The sequence below is a fragment of the Jaminaea rosea genome (genome assembly GCF_003144245.1).
Source record: "Jaminaea rosea strain MCA 5214 unplaced genomic scaffold BDZ90scaffold_6, whole genome shotgun sequence".
In the NCBI taxonomy this organism is placed as follows: Eukaryota; Fungi; Basidiomycota; class Exobasidiomycetes; order Microstromatales; genus Jaminaea; species Jaminaea rosea.
Genome location: NW_020289980.1, coordinates 80583 through 102643, shown reverse-complemented (window position 1 = coordinate 102643; position 22061 = coordinate 80583). Strand labels below are relative to the sequence as shown.

Genomic DNA, 22061 nt, shown 5'->3' with positions numbered 1-22061 from the left:
CGCACGCACGCACGCACACGCACGCAGGCAGTCAATTGTTCCGATTTCGATTTCGAGATTCGATGACTCCAAGCAGCGGCTCATTCATTCCTTCTTTTCCCCCTGCCAGCCATTCTCGTTCCTCCGTCTCTCGACCAGCATGGCGCCTCAACAGCCCAACTACGCCGTGTACTACGTAACAGGGCGCGACCTGCTCCCTCCTGGCGTCGACTTCTTCCAACATCTGGACAAGGCCCTCTCTGGAGGACATGTGTCCGTCGTCCAGATTCGAGAGAAGGACGCCGACAATGGAGAGTTCCTCGAGGTTGCAAAGAAAGCACATGCTATCTGCGAGAAGGTGAATGCGCCCTTCGACTGAGCTGTAGCGCGACATGCTAATGTAAGCCACCACCTGTGCTCGCCGCTGCGCAGCACCGCGTACCCATGCTGGTAAATGACAACCTCAGCGTGGCGCTCTGCCTTCCTCCGTCCGTCGGCTTGCACATCGGCCAAGACGATATTCCTCTACCTCAAGCCCGCAAATTGCTCGGCCCAGACCGCCTCATCGGCATCTCAGTCCACACAGTCGACGACGCCAAGCGCGCCCTGGCCGAAGGAGTCGCAGACTATGCTGGTGTAGGCCCCGTGTACGGCACGCAGAGCAAAGCAGGCATCACAGACGACAAGGTCCTCTCACCGCGAGGGGCAGCGGATATTGTCGATGCACTTCAATCCACGAATCGGGAGAGGAGACTACCCTGCGTCCTCATTGGCGGTATCAATGCTCAAACGTGCGTACGCGCCCTCGTTGGAGCTACTGGGCTGCACAACTACCCCGACGGGGTTGCGGTAGTCTCTGCAATCCAAGCACGGACAGACCCGGACGTTGCTGCGGCCGAGCTGGACGAGATGGTTGCCAGCTGGCAATTCCGCCGCTCCTTTGGCGGCTCAGCCATCTCACTGCAGGGCGAAACCGCATCCTCCCTCGTGCAAGCAGCCTCCTCCCTCCTGACCCTGCACAGACGCTCCAATTTGGGCCCACCACTCATCCAGACCCTGACGTCGCACGTCTCCTCTACTCTCTCAGCGAATATAGCCCTGGCCTTTAGCTCGTCGCCAATCATGTCCCACCAGGAAGAGGAAGCCGCCGACCTAGGCCGCGTAACGGGGGGCGTGGTACTCAACATCGGCACCATCTCCGCCGAATCACGACGAGGAATGAAGGCCGTAGGTCGCGAAGCGAACAAAGGTGGCAAGCCCGTCGTCCTCGACCCCGTAGGAGTGGGCGCATCAGCCTTCAGGAAAGGCTGTGTCCAACAGATCCTCAACGACACACAAGTCACCCTCATCAAGGGAAATGCAGCCGAACTCTCCTCCATCGCAGGGTTGAGCGAAGTGGCCTCTCGCGGTGTCGACTCCGGTGCGGGATCGCTGAGCGACCCAGTCGGGCTGGTGAAGAAGCTCGCCCGCAAGGAGAAGTGCCTCGTGCTGCTCACGGGAAAGACGGACTATCTTTCAGACGGCAGAGCCGTGTTGGCATGCGAGAATGGTCATCCGATGGTGGGGAGGATCACGGGTAGTGGGTGTGCGTTGGGCGTCATGCTGGCCGCAGGGATGGCTGCTGCGTGTAACAAGGCCAAGGAGGAGGGAGAGGGCGCGATGAGGGGCTCGGCGTCGATGCTGGTAGACGCCAATGGGAAGGATGTGCTTGTCGGGGCATTGATGGGGTTGTTGAGCATGACGATCGCGTCAGAGAAGGCTGCGGGAAGAGGAGATGTGAAGGGACCTGGATCGTTCATTCCGGCATTGATCGATGAGATTGCGAACCTCAGGCCGGAGGATCTGGTTCAGGGAGCAAATCTCAGCGTGGCGGAGTAGGGTAGAGGGAGAGAGCGGCTGCTTGGGATGGCGTGGCATTGCTTTTGATCGTACTGTAGTCAATAAATAGAGTAAGTGCCTCCATAAGCGGCCTTGAGCATTTGAGGGAGAATGGTGACCTTGTATTAACATCATCTAGAAGATTGATCGGGCGACGAAATGCTGTCTTTGGCTGCACGCGCTCAGTAGATCTGTAAGGCCGGCAAAGGTGGTAATGGTCAGTTCTAGCTTTCGCCTTGCCCTTCGTCCACTCGCCAGCGCGACGCCCGCTCACCTCGTCAAAAGGTCTCGTATCCGCAAAGCACTGCGGGAACACCTCATCGACGACCTTCTCCGCCTCCTCCTTCCCGCCTTTGCAAGCCGGATTAGCCATAACAGAAAGTACGGCCCTCCTCCTCGCACACACCTGATGCTGTTTCGTGAATCCGCCGTAATTGCGCCTCGTCCACTCCCTCCCCAACTTACAGTCCCCACTCAACGCTGCAGCCCTCACCTCGCTACAGGCATGGTGACGCAGATCGTTCCAGTCGACGCGAAAACGGCAGTGATCCCACCAATGGACCATTTCGTGGGCTAGTGTGTCCTCTAGATGGCCCTTGTCCATTATGCGGTTCGAGCAGATGAGGATGCCTGAGGAGGACTTGGGCTCAGAGGGGGAGAAGCCACCTGCTATGTTTGGAGGGCAGGCGGTGATTTCGAGGCGAGGTGTGGAAGTGGCGTTGTCGCTTGGGGTGGTGTCGAATGGATCGCAGGATACGAGAGCAAGATGGCGGGCCATGAAGCGTAGCATGGGGCTGGTGCGAAAGAGGTCATCACGCCAGCCTTCAACACGATGGCGCTGCCGGCGCTCCTCGTCCGTCTCTTCATGCTCGCGCCAATCTGTGTCCAGTGTGGGCGAGGGATCTGGCTGTTCGGCCTCGGGCTCAGAAGGAGCCGGTGCCGATGCTGGTGATGAGGAGGGTGCGCGGCTGCCGAACCAACCCTCAAGCATGGAAAGAGCAACGTAGCTTCGTCGTGGCGCCATTGACGAAGAGCATGTTGGCTGACCCTGGTACTGCAAGAAGCGCTGCGAGATGACGCTAGGTACGAGAGGTGAGGCACGGCCACTCGGCCCAGCTTGAGCGCTCATCGTGTCCATGGCCTCCAGCAGCGGCGTTGAGGATTCTTTCTCGAGCGGAAAGGAGCTCAAAGCTCGCATGACAATCATGGAGGTCCGAGGTCGACATCGTAGAGAGGGCCCACGGCGCTGGGGGGGGGGGGGGGGGGGGAAAACCAACACGCCACGTGTTAGAGCCCGATTCATCGCCGCCTCGTCAAGACGTCAACACGGCCGGCTATCGCCCTCCACAGCGGCTTCGCACGGCCCTTGAGTCAGGATCAGGATCGAGCAAAGAGGAGGGTCCTGGCTGCTGCACGCTGGCGCATTGCATCAGGGTCTAGCTCGTCTCGACTCGACTGCAGGGTCACGGTTGTATTGCCATGTGAGGCGTTGAATAGAGTCTGGGCTCCTCAACCCGCATCGACCGGTCGATGCCAACCCACGAGGTCGTCGACATCATCGACGACGATTTGGCTCTATGCCTTTCCACGTCATGCCGCGCGAAGTTACGGGTACATGCTTACCCGCTATGACGACGACGACGACGGTTGAGGAGGACGGCCGCGGCCAAGGGTTGCACCGCCCAACCGTTCCCCCTCATGCAATGCGGTGTGATCCAATATAGGCTCAAAGCGGAGGCCGAGGGCGGAGGACGATACCCACAGAGGCCCGACGCTTCTGGAACGGATCGACATGGACGGGGCTTGATGGCTGGTGAATGGATGGAGCTTTGATTGGGGCTTGGGCTGGTGCGTGCATGTGAGAGAGAGAAAGAGCGCCGGAGGTGGAGCGACGGGGAGAGGGGCGGTTGAAGGCGGCAGAGCATTAGAGCTTGGCTGCCAGCCGGCCCTGGCTCTGCCTCTGCCCCTGAGTCTGTATTCTCGATGAGCATCGTCGATGGGCCGTGTCGTGGCTCATGCGGGGTGGGAAGGAGGCGTCACCGCTCAAGCCAACACCGACGTCATCGACGCGCGGCGCACGCACCAACGCACGCACCAAGTCACTCACTCAGGGTCTAGGCACACTCCCGCTGTGCCACAATTGAATCGCATCGGCCAACGCAACACTCTCTCATCGGCTGCCCCGGCGATGCGGCGATGACGGCGGCGTAGATCTTGTGTCGCTGTCCCTGCTGCTCTTGGCCCAGACTGGTGTGTGCACGCACCATCGCCATGTCGTCGACGTGGCCGGGTCGTCCCCTCGACGGATCGAGGATATAAGAAAGCGTTGTGAGCGGCGCTTTCATCTTTCCTTTCTACCACACACTACTTTCTCAACACTTCACACCACCGCACCACCAAACAAACCAATCAATCATCATGCAGGCTGTTAAGGACACCATCAACCAGGCCTCGGAGAAGGTTCAGGAGGTACGCATCTCACCGTCCTTGCCACCATCATCATTGTGAACACGATGGACTGACATCACCCCTCCCCTCCTCTCGCTCCCTCACTCACAGCTCGGCTCTGGCGCTTCCAAGGAGGCCAACAAGGACGTCGCTAAGAACTCGGACGCTTCCATTGGTACCCGCGCTGAGGCTGCCAAGGACGCCGTCTCGGACAAGATGGACGAGGCCTCGCACGGCAGCAAGGCTGACCTCCACGGCGCTAAGCGTGACGCCTAAATGGGCGCTCACCACGACGCATGATCGTTCGAGGACGATGTCGTGTATGCTTTGAGTCTCCTATTTCAATCAAATATCCTTATGGCCACTACCAACTGTTCCCTCTCGTCTGAGCCTTCCACGTACGCCTGCTCGTTGCGCTCGCATTGCTGTGCCTGAGTCCGCTCCCACCATCCAACACCCGTCTCACTCAGCGGCTGACTCGTGTTGTTGTGTTGGACCACACCCCACGTACGGTCGTCGCCACCCATCGCCGGCGTGCTGCTGCCCAGCATGACGCCCCCGTGTTGATGTCTTGGGCCCACCGCTCCCGTATCCCCAATTGCCACACACCCGCATTGCGCACAACCTCATCCATCTTCGGCCGCTCTGTAGACCGCTCGTCTGGAATATGCAGCCACTGCACCTCACTCACTACCACAACCACGTCGAGGTGCAGCGCATGGATATCATTCGAGAGAGGTGGGCGAAAGGCGTCGTCTAGCCAAAGAGCTTATTGTACAGGATGAGCAGGATCAAGAGGACGAGGATGACTATGATGCCGACCATGGTGAGCTTTTGTTGCTTTGCTCTGTGCGAGTGATAGAGGGACGGAAGAGGGGTATCATGGGTCGAGAGGGAGGAGAACAAAAGGGCATCCCGGGTCACCATAGCCATCCAAAGAGAGATTCAGATCCGTTGGTGTGAAGCGACGTGGGCGTGGGATGTGGCGAGGGAGGAGCAAGGGACGATCAGAGGGTAGTAGTGCGGTCTGGTCAGTATTTCGCAGCCAGCCCACCACATCACCTTCGCCCTGCTACTGCTGCGCGACTCACCTCCTAATCATCGTCGTCAACGTCTTGCTACTCCTCTCAAGATTGCCATCCGCCTGCCTCAATGTATCCCTAGAGTGCTCAATCTGCTCCCTCTGTCCCCTCAGGTCACGCAGGATATCCGCTCCCAGATCCTCCGTCTCGAGTGCGATGCGATTCGACTCTTCGAGGCGTCGTTGCCCGTCCTCGAGCGTTGCAGTGCCTTGGAGGAGGCGCTGACGTTGTGATTGGCGCTCCAGGTCGGCGTCGTTACCTGCGCCGCTGCTGGATTCAGCAAATGGGTTCGATGGATCGTACCCACTGCCTGCTGGGCGGGACATTTGGGATCGCTGCGAGCGTCGAAGGGGGTATCCATCAGTATTGCCCGTCCCCAATGTCATCCTCCCCCTCATCCATCGCGCCCGCATACACTCACCACCTGCTCCCCGACTCTCTCCACCTCTCCCCTAAACCCCCTCAATTGCACGCTGTACTTGTTCTTGACACTCTGTGGGAAACCCCGAACCTCGATGTCCATCTGCGCGAGGATCTCCTCGGCCTCATCCAGTTCCATCTCACATCGTCGCAAGGTGGCTTTACGTGCCTCGCCGGATTGGGACTGGAGGGTGGAGGGGGAGAGGTGGGATTGGAGGGAGCTGAGAAGCTGTTTGAGGTCGGAGGAGTAGGATTCGAAGAGGTCCGCCATGATGATGGATCGGAGGAGGAGGGGGTGGATGCGATTTGCGTTGTGGTGGTGGTAATGATGCTGAGCTCCACTAACACGACGGGCGGCTGTGCGGGAGGAGAGTGGCTTGGCTTGGCTGCCTGCGCCCGTTCCGACGTCGTTCGGAAATGCGTGTCCAAGTCGAGGCTACGAATGGATCGATGCGAGGGGCCCCTCGATACGCACGCACATCGAGTTGCTCATCAACCCTTTCCATCCATACACGTTTTCTTCCTCGTCATGCCGTAGGGCAACCTAGCATATAGCGCCAATACAGCATTGCGCCGCAAACACCTCTCCCGTCCTCATCATGGCCACTCTCTCCCCTCCGTCCAAGTCAGGCTCGCCTTCTTCCTCCTTATCAATGTCTGCCACAACCTCTTCAGGGCCCCACCTAGTAGCTCCCGCCCCTCGGCGACCCATTGCACTCGTCAATAAGCAGCATAGGAGCCATCGCCACCTGCGGCACCATTCTCAGCACCAGCATCCCCACACGCAGCGTATCCACCACCACTGGTCCTCCGCTTCCCTATCGCTCGATGGCGGCGGTACAGCGCGTGGCGAGGCTCCCTTGGCCGAGCAGTTGAGCAGGTTGAGCGTCACGGCCACCACGACTACTGAGCAACCTCATCAGCTGGGACAGCATCCGGGGAGAGTCCAGTCGGCGGGCGATGCATACTATCATTATGGCCTGACCGAGAGGGGAGCACTAGGCGCCGAAGATCCAGTGACGCAGCAGCAGCACCACCACCACCACCACCACCAGCAGCAGCAGCATCACCTCTTCGACGCACACCTCGACCCCGACCTCACACCCACTAAGGCGAGGCTACAATCCATGCGACAAGCCATTGGGAATGACGGTGGCCTACTCTCCCCGCCTGCAACACACTCGGCTGACGGCCTTTCCATCTCGCCCTTGGCGCACAAGAGCCCCGCAACGATACAGGCAGCGCTACCTTGGCTTGGTGCGCGAAACATGGAGATGCAGATGGATGAGGATGAGGAGCAGCAGAGACAGCAGCAGGTAGAGGAAGACGAACAGAACCAACTTCAAGGATACCCTCAGCAGCAAGACCATACGGCGACAGCAGCCCCTTACTTTCCTTTTCCCCACGATGACCACACGGATACCACGACGACACTCATGCAAGACGATTATCGACCTTTGAACGCAAATATACCCTACAATTACCCTTCCTTTCACCCTGCAGAACTACAAGCGAACGCAGACGCGGACACGGACGCAGACGCAGATCCGGACGCGGCCACAACTCCACCCGCCACCCCCTCACCTGCCAAGTCAGCCTCGATGAACCTATCGCGGAGCGAGGATCATCGCGATGCCCACTTTGGCGGTAGTGGGCCTCGTCTTCCATCTTCGCCCATCTCGAGGCTGCATACGCGCAATCCCTTCGGAAGGGCTGCTTCGTACGAAGGGTGATCAACCCTGCCTTTGGTGCCGAGATTCGCATTGCTTTGTTCCCTACGCACAGTCCTTTCATCGAAACGTCTTCCTTTGTCACCAAATGCTGATTACCATGTTCACTATTGCAGGACGATTCTTCACGGCCTCTGTGCTGCAGTGTTGCCGCCTCCTCCGGCCTCCTCCGAATCGCCGGCTCCCGTCTACTCCTTCTTGCCCGCCTCTCTGGCCTCCTCCCCCTTGACCCTCGCCTCCATCCGCTCGTACTGCCAGGGGAACCTGACATTGTACAAGAATGGCCTGAGGTCGAAGCGATTATCGTCGGGAGAGTAGCTCTCCGCATGGTAGCTCGGCGTCAAGGTGGTCATCTTGTGACGATTGATGGCGTACATGGTGAAGAAGAGTTGGACCTTCTCCATTATTCCCCGCGGAGAAAGATGGAGCAGTGGTGGGGCTGAAGCTGACTTCTCCTCCTCCTCCTTCTTGTTCAACGTCGTCCTCTGCGCTTGTGCTGCTGCGGCATTGTAGTCCTTTCGCTGTTGAAGCAACTTGAGCAACATACCGTAAGGGCCGCACTTGCCCACCTTCCTGAGCCTTCCCAAGACGCTGAGCTCATCGTATGTCAAGCCCATATCCGCTTCATCCGCCTGCACGTAGTCCTTTGTGATGGGCTCGAGCTCGGCAGTCGGAACGGCCGTGAGGAAGGAGTGGAGCACGGGAAGGTCGAAGGCATCGCGGGCGTAGGCGATGAATGATTTGAGGTCCGTCTTGGAGATGGAACCGATGGGATTCACGTCGGCGGAGGAGCAGTCGTACTTGGTTAGGTAGCCTCGCAAGCTGCGACCAATGGGGGAAGGGGGAGCGAGTGTGTCAGCTGGCGAAGCTCAAGATCCTCGTCTCGGAGGGGTCGCACGCACCTCTCATCGACATTTGCGCTTCCCAACACGAGCAAGCTTCCCATTCCGCCCCTGACCCAAGGAGTCAACTGGGCAAACATGTACGCGAGCAACATCCTCAATCTAGCCTGGATGTTCTGTAGTGCAAGGTTCTCGGCAGGTGTCCCACCATGCACCTTGAAGCGTGGTGTGCGCTGCGATACCATAGCAAAGAGGCTGACGATCGCAGTGACTACAATGTCCATGTTGAGGTCAATATGATACGACCCAATTGCCGCAGCCAGGTCGCGAGCGCGATTGCGCGTCTCGGCGCTGGAGTTCTCCGTGCCCATATAGCAAGTAACAAAGATCCGGTTCGCAATCTCTTGAGGGCTGGAAGGCACCCAACCATCAGGCAATTTCTCCTTCGTCGCTCCCCCGCAAATCCTCCTTACGTCTTCCAGCACTTGAGCATTAGGGCGGGGACCTTGACATGCTTGGTAGACAAGCCGGCACATCGAGTAGACGATGACTGACGTAGCACAAGAGTCGATGCCGCCGGAGAGGGGGATGAAGTAACCCTGAGTCTTGCTGCGACGGAGGTAGTCCCAGAGCCAGCAGGCGGGGCCGAGCGCTATCTCTTCTGACGGGGTGTGGTAGAAGACGTCACCGCCGTCGCGTGCTTGGGAGGTGCGATTGGAGGAGGAGGAGGCGGCAGTGCCCAGGGCTACCGCGTCTGGGTCGGCTGCGCCAGAGCCGGTTCGAGCGGAGGCGCCGCTGTTCCCACCTACGTCGTCGTCGTCGCCATCCCCCCCATGATCCTGGTCTCGCTTCCCCAAGTCAAAGTCAACCTTCACCCTCGTGAAGCCTCTGCCGTTGTTAATCTCCCGACTCTGCACCGCTTGCATCCCCCTACTCTTGGCACACCTCGCCGCTTTGACATCATCCAGATCCACAGTCGCAGTCACCACCTGCACATCATCGAGAGAGAATTGCGAGCCCTGCGCCACAATGCTACCATTGAGGGCGATGAGTGGACAACCGTCGTAGTAGAGGCGATCACCGTCGCAACCTTGTTGATTGGCGTAGAGGTAGATACCGCCGAGCTTGAGCGTCGCCTCTTTGATCAAGTCGACGCGACGGTACAACTTGCGAAGCTCGTGATGCGATCCGGAGGAGTTGATGAAGATCTGCAGGTGAGGAGGGGCCATGAGTCACGATCACGATCGGGAATCAGCATATGCGGGGGCCAAGCAAAGGAAGGAGCCATCTTGCGCGGCACGCTCACCTCGACCCCATCCAAACCCATAGCGACATGCGGGCTATTGGGAGTGAACAGCTCTTCACACAGCTCCACTCCCACGGCCGTATCTCTGGTAGCCAGCACAGCATCGCCAAACGGCACCGTTTCCCTCCCTTGTGACTTGGCAACGATGCGCGGCAGAAAGAAGTCGTCGGTCTCCCCCCGCCTAGTCCAAGGGGTGAAGTATCGCATCTCCCTGTAATTCCCATCATTGGCTAGATGCATCTTGGGTCGGATGAAGAGGATCTTCCCGTCCAAGCAGAGGACGCGACAGTTGTACAGGGTAGAGCGATGCAGTACTGGCATGCCAATATCGCATACGATCCCGTGCGTTGCGTCACTCTCCAGGATTTGGGCGAGGACTTGCCACGAGTGGAGGACAGTATCTCCTTCCAAGAAGTGATCGAAGCAGCCATATCCTGTAATCTCGAGCTCCGGCCCTACACGAAGCTTTGCGCCTAAAGCTTTGCTTTGCTGGATTGAGAGGAGGATTCGTTGGAGGTTGCCGGCGAAGTCGAGGGCCCATTGATTTAGGGAGCAGGTGGCTAGGGTGCTGGATGGGAGCAGGGAGTAAGTTGAGCAGCTGTGGAAGTATTCCGCTAACGACGAAGACTCCACGCTCACACTGGGTGACCCATGACTGCTATTGCGAAGAGGTCGTTTAGAAGAAAGACAAGCAAAGTGCGAAGGTGGAGAAGCCGAAGGGCCGTGTGTTGGTTGGCCTGGCTGATGCGAGTCCGCCCTTCCGTCCTTGGCCTGCCTTCTTGCCGGTCCGCCTTTGCCGTCTCCGCCTTGCCGCGACACCCTTTGCTCCCTCATTTGCCCATTTCCCCTGCTCCTCCGCCTTCTCCTTCCGCATCCCACGCAACAAACGCCCTCGATGGATAGCCAAACCCAGTCGGGGGACAGCTACATCCTCTCCCTTGCAAGGTACATCCGCCAGAATGAGAAACAGCTCAGCGGCGCAGTGCTGCCTTCGTCCTCGTCGTCAAAAGCACGCACTGTTATTCCCCCAAAGCCGTTTGCAATCTCTCTTCATCACCTCAGCTATCTGCTTCTGCGCTTCGACGCTCTAGGCCTCTCCGCCGGATCCCTCGACGAACCTCTGCCCGCCTCGAGCAGGAGTAGGGCAAGAAGCACATTTGCCTACATTTCCTCAAACGAACAAGGGGCCTCTTCGTCATCAACGACTCCCTCACGGCCAACTTCGACTTTCCTCAATCCAGAGACGATGAGCTTGCACAGCGTACGCTCCGCATTCTCCCGCATCTCCCTCAGCGGAGCCGCCTCGACAACCTCCTCCTGGTTCTCATCCACCCCTACCGAGCCGCCGAGCCCGAGCGCGCAGCTCAAGTACATCTATTCTGCCTTCACTAAGCTCCCTGCCTTAGATCTTGTACCCTCACCTGCTACGGGGCTGATCGAGGGCTTCGAGGACGAGGCTATCACTGGTGGTCCGACGACTTTGACGCCGCTGGATGTCTTTAGGAATCTGCATCTGCTGAGCTTCACTGATGTTGATCCACGAGGGGTCAGCGGATGGGATCGGTTAAGCTGTCAGTTGAGGTCACTGAGCCTCTGCAGAAGTGGCGTCGAGGATGTTGAGGACTTTTTCGTGGATCACGTCGTCAGAGATGTCGCACGTAGAAGGGCAGCAGATGGAGAGACGGTAGATGAAGAAGGGGCGGCTTCCACCTCGGCGTCCAACGGCCAAGCCAACAAGGACCAGCTCCCCCAACTAGCCTGGCACTTCCTCTCCTCCCTTTGCCTCCCTTCCTCTTCCCTTACATTCTTTCCCTCCTTGCCCCTTCCCTCACTCCGTTCGCTCGACCTATCACACAACCTCCTCATCAGCATCCCCTCCTCCCTCTCCCACCTCACACGGCTCGTCTCTCTGGACCTCTCCGGAAACCTCATCGAGGACACGAGAGGAGCGGCTGCCTGCCTAGGCGAAACCGGGGTGCTACGCACGCTCAAGCTACGCGGCAATCGTATCACGTCCCTCTCCGGTCTCGACAGCCTGACATCCCTCCGCCAAGTGGACCTCAGAGACAATCTCATCTACGAAGCCGACGAGCTCGGAAGGCTCGCCGCCTCCCTCGAATCGCTGCGCGACGTGTGGGTGAAGGGCAACCCCTTGTGCGAGGAGTACAAAGACTGGCGAGTTGAGGTGCTTGCTGAGTTCCTGAAGGAAGGTTGGCCACTGGATGGGGAGGGGAGCGTGAGGCTCGATGGGGAGGGAGTGGGCTGGTTTGAGAAGGGGAGAGTGGAGGAGAGAGTGCCGGTGGGAGCGAGGAGGGCGAGGAAAGGAAGAGGTAGTGAGAGTGGAGGAAAGGCATGGCCATCAGCCGGAGTAGCGGGTGCGGGCGATAGGGATACGCCAGCTGGGGAAGGCAGTGAAGCAGGGCCGAGTGCCCAGATCGTCGCTGTCAAGCATCGCGCGAGGACAGGGAGCCAGCATCACCGCAAGACGACTCACACCGGCAGTGTCAGGCGACCACAGAGCCCGCGCAAGCAGCGCAATCTCGCCACGGTGGTGCGAGGGGACGATGAGGCTGCGATGTCTTCCACGCCAGAGCCATCCATGGAAGTCAGCGAGGCTGAGCAGCTTAAGCGGAAAGTACTCGGTACCGGTCCCTCAGAAGCAGAAAGAAAGGCGAAGACGACACAGGAGCACGCCATCACAACAGAAGCTGTGCCACGCTCTCGCAAGAACAGCGCTCGCCCTCACTCTCCAAGCAAGAAGCGGGCCCAATCGCCCGCTACACCTCGAGCTTCCTCACCCGCGCTTGGGCAAGCGGGAACTCCAGGCTCAGCCCAGAACCAGGTGGCAGGTAGCAGTCTGGAGCTGAGGGCGCGCATCGAGCGGCTGAAGAAGGAGGTCGGCGATGATTGGATGAGGGTGTTGAGTTCTGGCGGTGGAGCCGGCGCGGTAGTGGCTGGTGGATCAGGAGGGAAGCGCGTGGAGAGGAGGGACCCCTCTTCGTAGAGGTTCGAGGTGGAACTCGAGGTTGGTTGCTCGGAGGCAGAGGAGTCAGAAGCATATACCCCACCTACACGATCATAGTACAAACAGTGCAATATGACCAGCATAGTTCTGCTAGACAAGAGCACGAGATGTGATAAGCATTGCATAAACCCTGCATTACCCTTGTCACTCTTCTTTCTGCTTTGATCGGGACTGCTACTTTCGCTTCTTGCCTGAGCGTTTCTTTCCCCCTCCTCCCGCTCCACCTCCTCCCGCGGTGCCATTTGTCTCTGATCGTGCGAATGGCTGAACAGCTGCTGCTCTCGGCGTCGCTGATGCTGCTGCTGCTGCTGCTGCTGTCGCCGTCGGGGTAGACTGTTGCGGCGAAGAGTTGGCAGCCACTGGCTTACTTGACCCCTTCTCCCCACCTCCCACCCTTCTACGCGCAGCCGCTTCCTTTTCCTCCTGCCTACTGACCTCCCTCTCATCCTCATCACTCAGTTCCTCTCCACTGCTCCTGGTATCAGATGCTCCCGACCCAGTGATAACCTTGTAGGCCACGCGCACAATCATGGCGAACCAGAGGAGCAGGATGACCTGCAGCGCGACCAGCAGAGCCACAAGCGCCGCATTCGCCGGAAGAGCTTCGTCGTAGAACTGCTCGACGAGGCCGGGCAGACCGCGCGACCAGTCTATGCGGACCATAGCCGGGTCGGCGCCCGCTGTGGCCAGGGCGAAGAGGTGGCGAGGGATCGTCTTGATGCTGCTCCACAGCAGCACGCAGTACAGGACATGACGCGTGACGATCCAGCTCAGCATAAAGACTCCAAATGCCACATCGCAGAGCGTCTGCATGCCTACGTAGCGGAGGCACTTGGCCAAGGAGAGGAGGATATCCGATGGGTCCATTAGGCACAGGACGGCATTGCCCACTCGCGTGAAGTGGGCGCGATATGACCCCACGAGGAGGGCGATTGTGATGATGTGGTGGGAGAACATCTGCCAATGGTCTTTTCGTCTTGCCTCTACATTGATGACGATGAGCATGTGGAACCAGTAGGCGCATTGCGTCAAGTAATAGAATTTGACGATGCCCTCCAGCTCGAGGTGCGGGTGGCCCTGCCAGAAGCCTGATGGGTTGAGCCAGTAAGACGATTGATGGGCAATGTGCAGGCCGAGGGACCACGAAGCAATGTAGAATACGACGGCCCACCCTTGCTCAGCGAAGCGGGTTACGGACTTGTGCCAGAGCTTTCGGTCGCGCAGCGAGGGGTGAGCCTTGCCTGGCTGCGGGCGTGGGCGGGTCACCCAGCGCGTACCGAGGGGAACGAGCATGTATCGAATGACGGCGGCTCGTAGCGCAGTCCAGACGAGAATCCAGGTGAGGACGTAGAGGACGTCCTTTGCGCCCTTGGAGTAGAGGGTGTCCGGCTGCCCCACAAGCCAGGCCCAGGGCTCTGGTGCAGGGTGACCTAAAGGCAGCTCCTGTGCTGCTGCTGATGATGATGAGCTCGCAGGTCGAACGGCGTACGACAGACCCAGACACGCCTTGGTGAATGTATGCAGCGCTGTGAGTGGGTGGCCGAAGCCTGCTGCCTCGCTGCGAAAGGGCCCAGCCTGGCCCTCCAGCCACGCTGCGCTCCCGCCTCCGCTACCGAAGAAGAAGCTCTTCAAGTCGTGCGAGGCATTCGGTACGTCTGAGGCGAATGGCGCGAGATTGGGCAGAGTACGCGCCCAGGTGGGCAGGAGCTTCTGTATCGAGTAGGGGAGGTGGGCAGAGAGGTGGGCGAGGGAGAGGGAGCCTGTGCCAGAGAGGGCGTGGCAGACCAAGAGAGCTGCGAGGGTGTAGAGGGGCCATTCTGGCGGCCGTTGGAGAAGAAGAGTTTGATGGTCAGCAGGTGAGATGGTGATATTGCAGGACACGTCCCGCTCTCACCTAGCTGTCTATCAAGAGAGACTTCGGACGCCTTTCTTCTCCTGGGACCGCGTTTGCGATGCTCCCACGACGAGGGTGATGATGAGGAAGAGGAGCTCGATCTAGGGCCGTGCTGTTGCTGATTCTGATGCTGCGCCTTGGCCGCTTGCCCTTTGCTACGGCTTCCCTTGGCCATGATCGCAGTGTTGGGAATAAGGAGGGGGACAACGAAGCGCTCGCGACGTCGATCAGGAAGAAAGTCGAGCCTTGCAGCCTTGGGCAGGGCCAAGCAGCGATTGACGGCGGCGGGGCGGCGCGTCGGCGGGCGGGTGGGCGGCAAGTAGGCAAGCAGGCGAGCAAGCAAGGAGGGCGTCAGGCAAAGTCCAACGACACGACGAGAATCTTGAGAAGGGGCGGCCTGGGTTCCAAATAGGGTTGAGATGCGTAGAGGCACCGAGAAAGGAAGGGAGGTGGGTACGCTTGACAAGGGAAAGTCGGTGACAACGACAATAGCAATGGACCTTCAAACGTGTTCGCCGCCTACAACATCTCTAATTGACCTCGGCCTCGTCAATGAATTGCTAGCGTCGCGACGACGACGAATCTGCCGCCGCGAGGTCCTGCAGCGGATCATCGCAACTACGCCGGGCCAGCTTGCTCCGTGGCCCAAGAGCTGGCTGGTATTGTGATCAGCATAGGGACGTGAGATGGTCAGATGATCAGGGCCATCACGTTCTGGCTCGCTCGAACCCACCGAGCCCCTTGATTGACCGGCATCTTGGATCCACAGCCAACGGCATTGACGGCGCCGAGGTACGCAGGGACGTGTGCATCTCACTTGGCGGCGTCGTCGCGATTGCGATGAGGGTCGACAGTACGAAACGGAACGGAAGCTGAGCCCTCAGACCAATTCTCAAACTCTCAGTCGACCTCGAACTGAGCTTGGGCCACGCGGCACAGGGTCAGGCTGCCCGCCCGCCCCGCCACCCGGCCCGTTCGATTTGAGTTGACTCTTGTGGGATGTGTGGGCTGGGCCCCGCTCTGCCGTCGCCCTGCTCCTCTGTCGCCACCTGCTCGACTCGCAGCACAGCGCCTGCACCGCACCTCGCCGCCGCTCGCCCAGCATCCGCCGTCTCGTCCGGTAGACTGCCTCCTACGACAGAGTGACTCACGGCGACGTAGCGTTAACCGGATTGCCCTCTTGCTTCCCTCATAACATGGCCCATTAGACGCCATCGTCAATCACGCCACCGCTACCAGAGACAACGTCTATCAAGCACGCCGCTTCGACTCGAAAGCGACTCGACGTGACATCGCTGTCGCCATCTCCATCCGCTGCTCAGCCACCACCTGCTGCGCTGCGCTGAGTCCTTAGCGGCCACTTCAGTACTACTTCTCAACTTTCGACCTCTTTTTCCCCCCTCCTCCATCATCGCCACCACCATGTTCAACGCAGAGACTGTCGTCATTGCGCACTAAGCGCCTCGAGCGCACCATCCAGTTACACAGCAACGGACATAGGAGAGATACAACGACGTCACCAGAGAGTCACAGAGGAGATCCCTGACCTCGCCATCGCGTAGTCACCCACTCCTCTTGGCCTTTGCACACCGTCATCGAGAGCCATTCAGTTGCGCCCTCGTCACCACCAATCTCCCGTCCGTTCACCCGTTGGTTTCGTCGTCAAAGGCTATCGTCACACACACGGCCGCGCGTGTCTCACTCGCCACTCGCGCCCACTTCATCACCACTACAAACACCCCTTCACTCGACGTCGTTACGTCTACTCGGTCGCTCTGCGGTCTCTCCATTCACCAGACTCGCCGGCCTCGTCAGTTGCGTTCGTCACACCCCCCGTCGCCACCGCCACAACCGCCCACTTTCGCTTCCTAGTGTCGTCGCAAGCACGCAATTTCGCAGGCCCTCGTAGCAACGTCACGGTGTCGCGTCTTCGTTGTTCGCCGTCACCTTCGTCATCTACTCGGGACAATTCCTTAGTGGCCATTGACTGCTGAGCATCGTCATTTGCGACCATGCTCGCAGTACCGTCGTCGTCACGCGCCACTATGGCTGCACATGACGACGCCTTCTCAACCTCATCCTCTTCGTACCTCGTCGCATCTCCTAGCAACTACACCGATGCAAAGGAAAGCGCGGCCGCAGGCCCGTGGTCTCGTCCACAGGTCTGCGGCAAGAGGTCGCGATCCAACTCAGTCTCCTCTTCTTCTGGCTCGTCGTCTCTGACGGACAGCGCTTCGCTCTCGTCGAGCGAGTGGAACTCAAGCGACGCCGATTCGGACTCGCCAGCTACTTCACAAGCCTCAGACGAAGAATGTCGTTCCTGCCCTTCGCCTAGCGAGAGTAAGCGGAAGGCTGTGCGCTGCCTTCGCGAGGAGACGGCTTGCACTGCAGCATCTCTTCCACACACCACATCCGCCACCGATATTACCGGCCTTGATGGAGCTGTCAAAGCTTTTGGGCTAAGCAGTCGCGACCCGAGTCCAATTAGCAGCCAGTCTGCGGCTATCCCTGCTTCCCTCGATTCAACCCGAGTGAAGGGCTCAGTGGTCGACTCCTTGGTCGGTGAGTATTCGCTTGCACCCTTCACCCAGTCCCTATGCCCTCGCACTATCGTACTCACCTCTTCCCCAAACACCCATTCACAGATTCTGCCGTTGCGACGATCGATGCAATTTGGCACGCGCCCCTTCCCCTCGCCGAGCAACCGATCGATGTCGGCTGCTCAGCCTCTTCGCTCCCTCTCCAACTCTTCATTCGAGAAACGCTCCGACGTAGTCGCACCTCCTGCTCGACCCTCCAAGCCGCCTTGCTCTACTGCGTTCGCGCCGCGCCGACTGTGCGCAAGACGCGCCTTCAGTTTGCCAGCATGCAGCGCAAAAGCTACGTCGATCCGACCATGGCCATTTTCAAGGCCGAGAGGCAGGCGGCTTTCCACCACCTTTTGTGTGGAAGACGCAACTTCCTCGCAGCGGTCATGGTGGCAGCCAAGTTCCTGCAGGATCGCAACTATTCGAACAAGGCGTGGAGCAAGATTACGGGCTTGCCGCTCAAGGAGTTGGGCTCAGTGGAGCGCGAATTTCTGGCAGCAATCAAGTGGGATCTGAATGTCAAGTCGGATGAATGGGAGGGATGGACAAGGAAATTGGCACAGGCGCAGGCGAAGCAGCAGGCACGGGCGAATGCTCAGATTCAGGCCCCCAGCCAGCCGCAGCCTCAGCCACAGCCATTCTCGGCATCATCCTCAACTTCGATGATGACCGCCTCGGAGCAAGTTCAGCAAGAGCGCTACCGCAATGGTGGGCTTCGCTCTCTCGCACCTGCTCTTCCCGCTTCGGTTCTGCAGCTCAGAGCAGCGGAGACGCCCTCGCGCCCATCTACCGCTGGCTCCTCCTCACCAGCGTCGTCATCGTCATGCGTCACGCCTACCTTGCCCTCCACCCCCACCGCCATGGCTGCAGCCGCGCCCACGGAGCTCCCTTCTCACCCTGGCCCCGTGGGACCTCGCTCCCTTCTCGCTCGCAGCAACTCGGATCAGGCGCCACTGCGGGCCTTCGACACTAGTCTGGGATCCAGTGGCGTGCCTGCAGAGCTACCTGCCGAGGATCAAGGCAAGGCTACCATCACCGCGTCCATCGCCCACCCATTCCCGATGCCCCGTGTCTTTGCCAGGAATGCGGCGAGCTTTAGTGGTACAGAGCAGAGGAGGGGAGCTGAGGCTGCCACGCTGGCGCCCGCGCCTGTCGTGGGCTTGAGCGTCCCGCAGTAGAGGCGAAGGAATCCGAGCGGTGTAGAGGCCGCCGCATGAATTTGTTCAGTTTGTTTGGTGAATCCTGTTGTACAATTGGGGCATTGCGCCAGCGTAGGGATAGATGAAGGAGGAAGCACACAAGGGTCAGGAGGAGCAAGGCGCGGTGCAACTTCAGCTTCCCTCTTTTGCTATGCTGCGTTCGCTACTACGACCCTCCTTCGCTTGTATTTGACGCTCTCTTCCTACCTAGCCCCCTACCTCACATCCCCCTTCTAGAAGTTCCCTAATGTCTTGATCTTTTTCCTTTCTCCTCTTTGCCTCGATGAACAAATACGATCAAAATGTTTTCAATCTGAGCCGTGGCGGGCCGAGCGCTCGCCGTACAGACTGCAAGCATCAGCCGTGGCGACTACCATCCCTTCCATGGGACCCAAACATCCACAACGCGTCGCCCAAAGTCGTCGTCATCAGCGCTGCCGCCCTGCGACGAGTCAACGACGTAGAACCACGGATGGGCAGCGAAGGTCATGCAGGCACTGCGCAGCGAGAGGAGTCGGGGGCGAGTCAGCTGGACCGTACGCCTCTCGCTTGAACCAGCGTCCGCGTCTCTGCTGCTGCAACTCACTGCTGAGGCACGATCCGGACCTTCTCCCCCACTTTAACAGCTCCCGGCTGCTGGTCTTCTTGCCCTTCAAAGGCCCATTGACTCTTCCTCTCCTCCTCCCCGCGAAGAGTCATGATCCCGTGTTCCTGACTCGGCCTACTCAGCTCCCATCCGCGGAGTGAGCGCGGCCAGATGACGTGGCCGTAGCCGCCCCAGGGACCCGTGTCCTTGCTGAAGGCGAGACCGCCACCATCGATTAGGGCTTCGTCGCCTCGCTGCGCTGTCGAGGAGGAAGTAGGTGGCGACGTGACAGCGGCGGAATTGTCGCCCGCCCCCCGTCCGGGGTATGACCCGACGACGGAGCAGAGAACAGAGATTGCTACATCGTCCATCCTTGCTGGCTTCTTGCCCTCGTTCCCCTCGCCCTCAAGGGACGGCTGAGCCTTGGTTGCCAACTGCTGCAGATCGAGCATTGGATAGTTGCCCGCATGCAGCTCCAGCTCCGTCCCCTCACCTAGCTCGTCGATCTGTGCACGTAGCTGCTTGATCTCCTCACTCTGCAAGGCGCGTGAAGCCCCGTGAGCAGTTGGAGTTGTGCCAACGCTCAAGACGAGCTTGCTCAACTTGTTGTTGCTGGGAGAGGAGGGGGAGAGCGCGTCACGAGCTACCTGGTGCGCCTGAAGGACAGCACGTAGCTCAGCGGCTAGATGCGCATCTGCTTCGCTGGCTGAGCGAGAGGAGTAGCTATGCCCCCCGTAGGCGTAGATGCCATGGAGAGATACGTGCCGTGAAGTGCTACTGATCTTCTCAAAGAGGGCACGAAGGGCTGGGGAGCTGGGTGGGAGGCCCGCTCGACTTTTGAGCAGGAGTAAACGAGGGGCAGTCGGTGTTTCAGTCAGCGAGAGCTTCATGGTATGCTTATCATCGCACCCGCGACTGCTCACCGTGCTCCATGGTCGACCTTGACCATGACGCTCCATGGCTGCTCAGAGCTCGATTCGTGCCGACAGAGCGCGTCGATTTGGGCGACATTGTCCACGAAGAGCCGGACCGTGGAGCCTTCCACAGATGCTGTCTCAGCTTGGACCGCGGCTCGAAGCGCTGCAATCTCGTCGAGCTTGTGCTCTGAGATGGGGAGACCGTACAGGATCTGCGAGGCGAGCACGGAACCGTCAGCTTGCTCATGTCTTGGAATAGCACTGCCCCTCTCAACCACTCACATCCTTGACAAACCCATCCCTCACCAATCCATCCCTGACGAGTCCCCACCCCTCGGCCAATGTACTAATCAGCACCCTCCCACTGCCATCTTTGCCGAGCATCTCCCTAACACCTTCGGCAGTCTTGTGCGTCTTGACATGGACTCTCAATTTCACCTGCCACGCCGCAGCGATCCTAGCCATACGCGCACAGTTGCGGCGCACGACGGCCAGATCTATTAGGCATGCTGGGGTGGGCAAGGCATGGAGCGGGAGACCGACGTACGTGGCGCTGAGGTGGGCCTTGTCCGGGAGAGGGAGGAGGGCTGAGCCGTGTCGGATGCTCTTGTGGGCGGAGCTTGAGAGATCAGGCGTCGTCATCCCGGTTGACACGCGTATGCTCTGCTTTGCGTTGACCTCGTCTTGGGCTGGGAGGCGCGATGCGATCCGTTGTCAAATCGACAACAACTCGGACTCCTTCCTCAAGACCCCGGATTGCGGAATCGCAGGTTCCACCCTGACCGGCTGCGCTCAATCGAATCCGACCGAGAGTCCGCTGCACCTCTGCATGTAAACTAGCAGAGTCAAGCGCGGCATCCACCATCATCTCTCTTCAGGCAAGTCGCAGTCGAGTGATCGGCGCATTGAAGCAATTTAGAGCACACCATCGTTCGACTGCTCCTCGCTCCTTGGTCGCTCTCGCAGGGGGGTAAGTTCGCATTTGCCGCTGAGTAGGATGCTACGCCTGTGGGTGCGTGCTCGAGTTGTGAGCAGAAGACAGCTTCATACGATTGACGCGCAGCTTGGCTGCGGCGACGAGGCAGGATGCCAACGAAAAAGAGTGTGTATTAGATAGGAGAAGACGACGATGAGGTGAAATGTACAAGGAAGAGAGCCGCCGCGTCGAGGAGAGACAGTTATGAAGACAGTAGGTCCGATTTTGAAAACCTTGGAGATGTATGCCGCGGTCGGTGCAAGGGGATGAGCTACGGTCAGAGGGCTGATGATGTCGTAAATCTTGCATGTATCGTTGCGACGTGTATAGGGCAGCGTGTCACCGCAGTGATTAGAGAAGGGTCGAGAGCGAGGCGCGGATTCGTCGCAGATAGAGACTTGGTAACAAGTGGAAATGCCGTTGGCCCATGTCGGGCGGGAAGGGGATGGAGTGACGGTAAGGCGAGCACGGCCCTGCAGCGCTTTGATGGAAGACGTGGCCGGGAAACTTGGGCAAGATGATGTGCACTTCATCAGATGCGCGTGCCGAACTTGCTGAGGGCGTAACAGTCCGAGTTTAGACGGCTTGGACCAGCTGGACGATGCAGCTGCTGTGACTCGCCAACGTCGTTGGGGACCATAGCCTTGCTTGCGGCAACGGCAGCAGGCATGTCACCATCAGCTGCGGACGGGGTGTTGACCGCGTCCTCAGGCGACGTGAGGGGTGTGTTGTTGGCGGAGGATGCAGCGAGGCTGAACGACCTCAAGCTCAAGAGAGCACCCGCAGCACTGTTCTGCTCTGAAGGTGGCGTCGCTGAGGTGCCGGGCGTGGAGTTCGACACGGCAGAGGACATGCGGTGCTGATGAGGACGTGGCAGCGGACGCGAGTCTTGCCCGGCACCACGCATGTTGCTCTCGCTCAGGCTGATGGACAGCAGGTTGTCGCTCTGACGACGTGGAACGAACTCTGGGGCTGCCTGCGGTGGCATATGAGCCGTGAGATCGGGCCGCTTGGCGGTCACAAGGTCACCTGCTGACGATGAGCGCAGGCGTTTGAGTGGTGGGCGAGGCATCGACGCCGTGGTGTAACCGTCTTGCCGTGACTGAGGTCGCTTGAAGCCAGATGTAGAGCGGGGAGGATCCTGAATCGGAGGGAGTGATGGATAGACGGATCCGTGGATTTGCGCTGAAG

The 22061-nt window shown here is 59.3% G+C and overlaps 11 protein-coding genes across 11 annotated transcripts; 5 read left to right on the top strand and 6 right to left on the bottom strand.

Moving 5' to 3' along the window:
• The first annotated feature begins 22 nt into the window (after positions 1 to 22).
• Positions 23 to 2237, top strand: BDZ90DRAFT_232042 (hydroxyethylthiazole kinase). The gene is made up of 3 exons (XM_025506099.1): positions 23 to 327; positions 402 to 2048; positions 2132 to 2237. The coding sequence occupies exons 1-2, from the start codon at positions 140 to 142 to the stop codon at positions 1855 to 1857; spliced, it is 1644 nt and encodes a 547-aa protein (XP_025362227.1). The 5' UTR covers positions 23 to 139; the 3' UTR covers positions 1858 to 2048; positions 2132 to 2237.
• Positions 2126 to 2725, bottom strand: BDZ90DRAFT_209853 (hypothetical protein; the record flags this gene model as incomplete). The annotated part of the gene is made up of 1 exon (XM_025504057.1): positions 2126 to 2725. A coding segment is annotated over one exon (600 nt), but the record flags the coding sequence as incomplete, so codon positions are not given.
• Positions 2726 to 4230: 1505 nt separating this feature from the next.
• BDZ90DRAFT_232040 (hypothetical protein) lies at positions 4231 to 4670 on the top strand. Its single transcript, XM_025506098.1, has 2 exons — positions 4231 to 4326; positions 4417 to 4670. The coding sequence occupies exons 1-2, from the start codon at positions 4276 to 4278 to the stop codon at positions 4579 to 4581; spliced, it is 216 nt and encodes a 71-aa protein (XP_025362225.1). The 5' UTR covers positions 4231 to 4275; the 3' UTR covers positions 4582 to 4670.
• Positions 4671 to 5117: 447 nt separating this feature from the next.
• On the bottom strand, positions 5118 to 6121 carry BDZ90DRAFT_232038 (V-snare-domain-containing protein). The gene is made up of 3 exons (XM_025506097.1): positions 5809 to 6121; positions 5397 to 5722; positions 5118 to 5256 (listed from the first exon to the last, which is right to left on the bottom strand). Exons 1-3 carry the CDS (start codon positions 6076 to 6078, stop codon positions 5226 to 5228), a joined length of 627 nt encoding a protein of 208 aa, XP_025362224.1. The 5' UTR covers positions 6079 to 6121; the 3' UTR covers positions 5118 to 5225.
• A 285-nt stretch (positions 6122 to 6406) lies between these two features.
• On the top strand, positions 6407 to 7540 carry BDZ90DRAFT_260100 (hypothetical protein; the record flags this gene model as incomplete). The annotated part of the gene is made up of 1 exon (XM_025508225.1): positions 6407 to 7540. The coding sequence occupies one exon, from the start codon at positions 6407 to 6409 to the stop codon at positions 7538 to 7540; it is 1134 nt and encodes a 377-aa protein (XP_025362223.1).
• Positions 7541 to 7725: 185 nt separating this feature from the next.
• Positions 7726 to 10338, bottom strand: BDZ90DRAFT_260099 (glutamine-dependent NAD(+) synthetase with GAT domain-containing protein; the record flags this gene model as incomplete). The annotated part of the gene is made up of 4 exons (XM_025508224.1): positions 7726 to 8359; positions 8440 to 9587; positions 9686 to 10253; positions 10325 to 10338. The coding sequence occupies 4 exons, from the start codon at positions 10336 to 10338 to the stop codon at positions 7726 to 7728; spliced, it is 2364 nt and encodes a 787-aa protein (XP_025362222.1).
• Positions 10339 to 10503: 165 nt separating this feature from the next.
• Positions 10504 to 12804, top strand: BDZ90DRAFT_279399 (hypothetical protein). The gene has a single exon (XM_025509169.1). The coding sequence runs from the start codon at positions 10581 to 10583 to the stop codon at positions 12687 to 12689; it is 2109 nt and encodes a 702-aa protein (XP_025362221.1). The 5' UTR covers positions 10504 to 10580; the 3' UTR covers positions 12690 to 12804.
• Positions 12787 to 14901, bottom strand: BDZ90DRAFT_167033 (LAG1-domain-containing protein). Its single transcript, XM_025503654.1, has 2 exons — positions 14605 to 14901; positions 12787 to 14527 (listed from the first exon to the last, which is right to left on the bottom strand). Exons 1-2 carry the CDS (start codon positions 14777 to 14779, stop codon positions 12885 to 12887), a joined length of 1818 nt encoding a protein of 605 aa, XP_025362220.1. The 5' UTR covers positions 14780 to 14901; the 3' UTR covers positions 12787 to 12884.
• Positions 14902 to 16218: 1317 nt separating this feature from the next.
• Positions 16219 to 18771, top strand: BDZ90DRAFT_167070 (hypothetical protein). Its single transcript, XM_025503655.1, has 4 exons — positions 16219 to 17166; positions 17250 to 17761; positions 18192 to 18358; positions 18572 to 18771. The coding sequence occupies exons 1-3, from the start codon at positions 16617 to 16619 to the stop codon at positions 18354 to 18356; spliced, it is 1227 nt and encodes a 408-aa protein (XP_025362219.1). The 5' UTR covers positions 16219 to 16616; the 3' UTR covers positions 18357 to 18358; positions 18572 to 18771.
• On the bottom strand, positions 18569 to 20944 carry BDZ90DRAFT_279396 (hypothetical protein). Its single transcript, XM_025509168.1, has 4 exons — positions 20177 to 20944; positions 19901 to 20106; positions 18978 to 19811; positions 18569 to 18888 (listed from the first exon to the last, which is right to left on the bottom strand). The coding sequence occupies exons 1-4, from the start codon at positions 20534 to 20536 to the stop codon at positions 18762 to 18764; spliced, it is 1527 nt and encodes a 508-aa protein (XP_025362218.1). The 5' UTR covers positions 20537 to 20944; the 3' UTR covers positions 18569 to 18761.
• On the bottom strand, positions 20738 to 21521 carry BDZ90DRAFT_167073 (hypothetical protein). The gene has a single exon (XM_025503656.1). It carries the CDS (start codon positions 21401 to 21403, stop codon positions 20939 to 20941), a length of 465 nt encoding a protein of 154 aa, XP_025362217.1. The 5' UTR covers positions 21404 to 21521; the 3' UTR covers positions 20738 to 20938.
• Positions 21522 to 22061: the final 540 nt, after the last annotated feature.

Excerpts from the sequence above, each read along its gene's own strand:
- BDZ90DRAFT_167073 (XM_025503656.1), bottom strand. The coding sequence starts at position 21,403 with ATGAAGTGCACATCATCTTGCCCAAGTTTCCCGGCCACGTCTTCCATC.
- BDZ90DRAFT_167070 (XM_025503655.1), top strand. The coding sequence starts at position 16,617 with ATGCTCGCAGTACCGTCGTCGTCACGCGCCACTATGGCTGCACATGAC. Across the intron at positions 17,167-17,249 it reads AGTGGTCGACTCCTTGGTCG|ATTCTGCCGTTGCGACGATC; the intron begins GTGAGTATTCGC and ends ACCCATTCACAG. Across the intron at positions 17,762-18,191 it reads GGAAATTGGCACAGGCGCAG|AGCTACCTGCCGAGGATCAA; the intron begins GCGAAGCAGCAG and ends GCGTGCCTGCAG.
- BDZ90DRAFT_279399 (XM_025509169.1), top strand. The coding sequence starts at position 10,581 with ATGGATAGCCAAACCCAGTCGGGGGACAGCTACATCCTCTCCCTTGCA.
- BDZ90DRAFT_167033 (XM_025503654.1), bottom strand. The coding sequence starts at position 14,779 with ATGGCCAAGGGAAGCCGTAGCAAAGGGCAAGCGGCCAAGGCGCAGCAT. Across the intron at positions 14,528-14,604 it reads CTCTCTTGATAGACAGCTAG|AATGGCCCCTCTACACCCTC; the intron begins GTGAGAGCGGGA and ends AACGGCCGCCAG.
- BDZ90DRAFT_232038 (XM_025506097.1), bottom strand. The coding sequence starts at position 6,078 with ATGGCGGACCTCTTCGAATCCTACTCCTCCGACCTCAAACAGCTTCTC. Across the intron at positions 5,723-5,808 it reads AGAGAGTCGGGGAGCAGGTG|CGATCCCAAATGTCCCGCCC; the intron begins GTGAGTGTATGC and ends CGACGCTCGCAG. Across the intron at positions 5,257-5,396 it reads TTGACGACGATGATTAGGAG|ATCTGAATCTCTCTTTGGAT; the intron begins GTGAGTCGCGCA and ends TCACACCAACGG.
- BDZ90DRAFT_232042 (XM_025506099.1), top strand. The coding sequence starts at position 140 with ATGGCGCCTCAACAGCCCAACTACGCCGTGTACTACGTAACAGGGCGC. Across the intron at positions 328-401 it reads GCAAAGAAAGCACATGCTAT|CGCTGCGCAGCACCGCGTAC; the intron begins CTGCGAGAAGGT and ends ACCTGTGCTCGC.
- BDZ90DRAFT_232040 (XM_025506098.1), top strand. The coding sequence starts at position 4,276 with ATGCAGGCTGTTAAGGACACCATCAACCAGGCCTCGGAGAAGGTTCAG. Across the intron at positions 4,327-4,416 it reads CCTCGGAGAAGGTTCAGGAG|CTCGGCTCTGGCGCTTCCAA; the intron begins GTACGCATCTCA and ends CCTCACTCACAG.
- BDZ90DRAFT_279396 (XM_025509168.1), bottom strand. The coding sequence starts at position 20,536 with ATGACGACGCCTGATCTCTCAAGCTCCGCCCACAAGAGCATCCGACAC. Across the intron at positions 20,107-20,176 it reads GGGATGGGTTTGTCAAGGAT|ATCCTGTACGGTCTCCCCAT; the intron begins GTGAGTGGTTGA and ends CTCGCCTCGCAG. Across the intron at positions 19,812-19,900 it reads AAGGTCGACCATGGAGCACG|TCGAGCGGGCCTCCCACCCA; the intron begins GTGAGCAGTCGC and ends CCTGCTCAAAAG.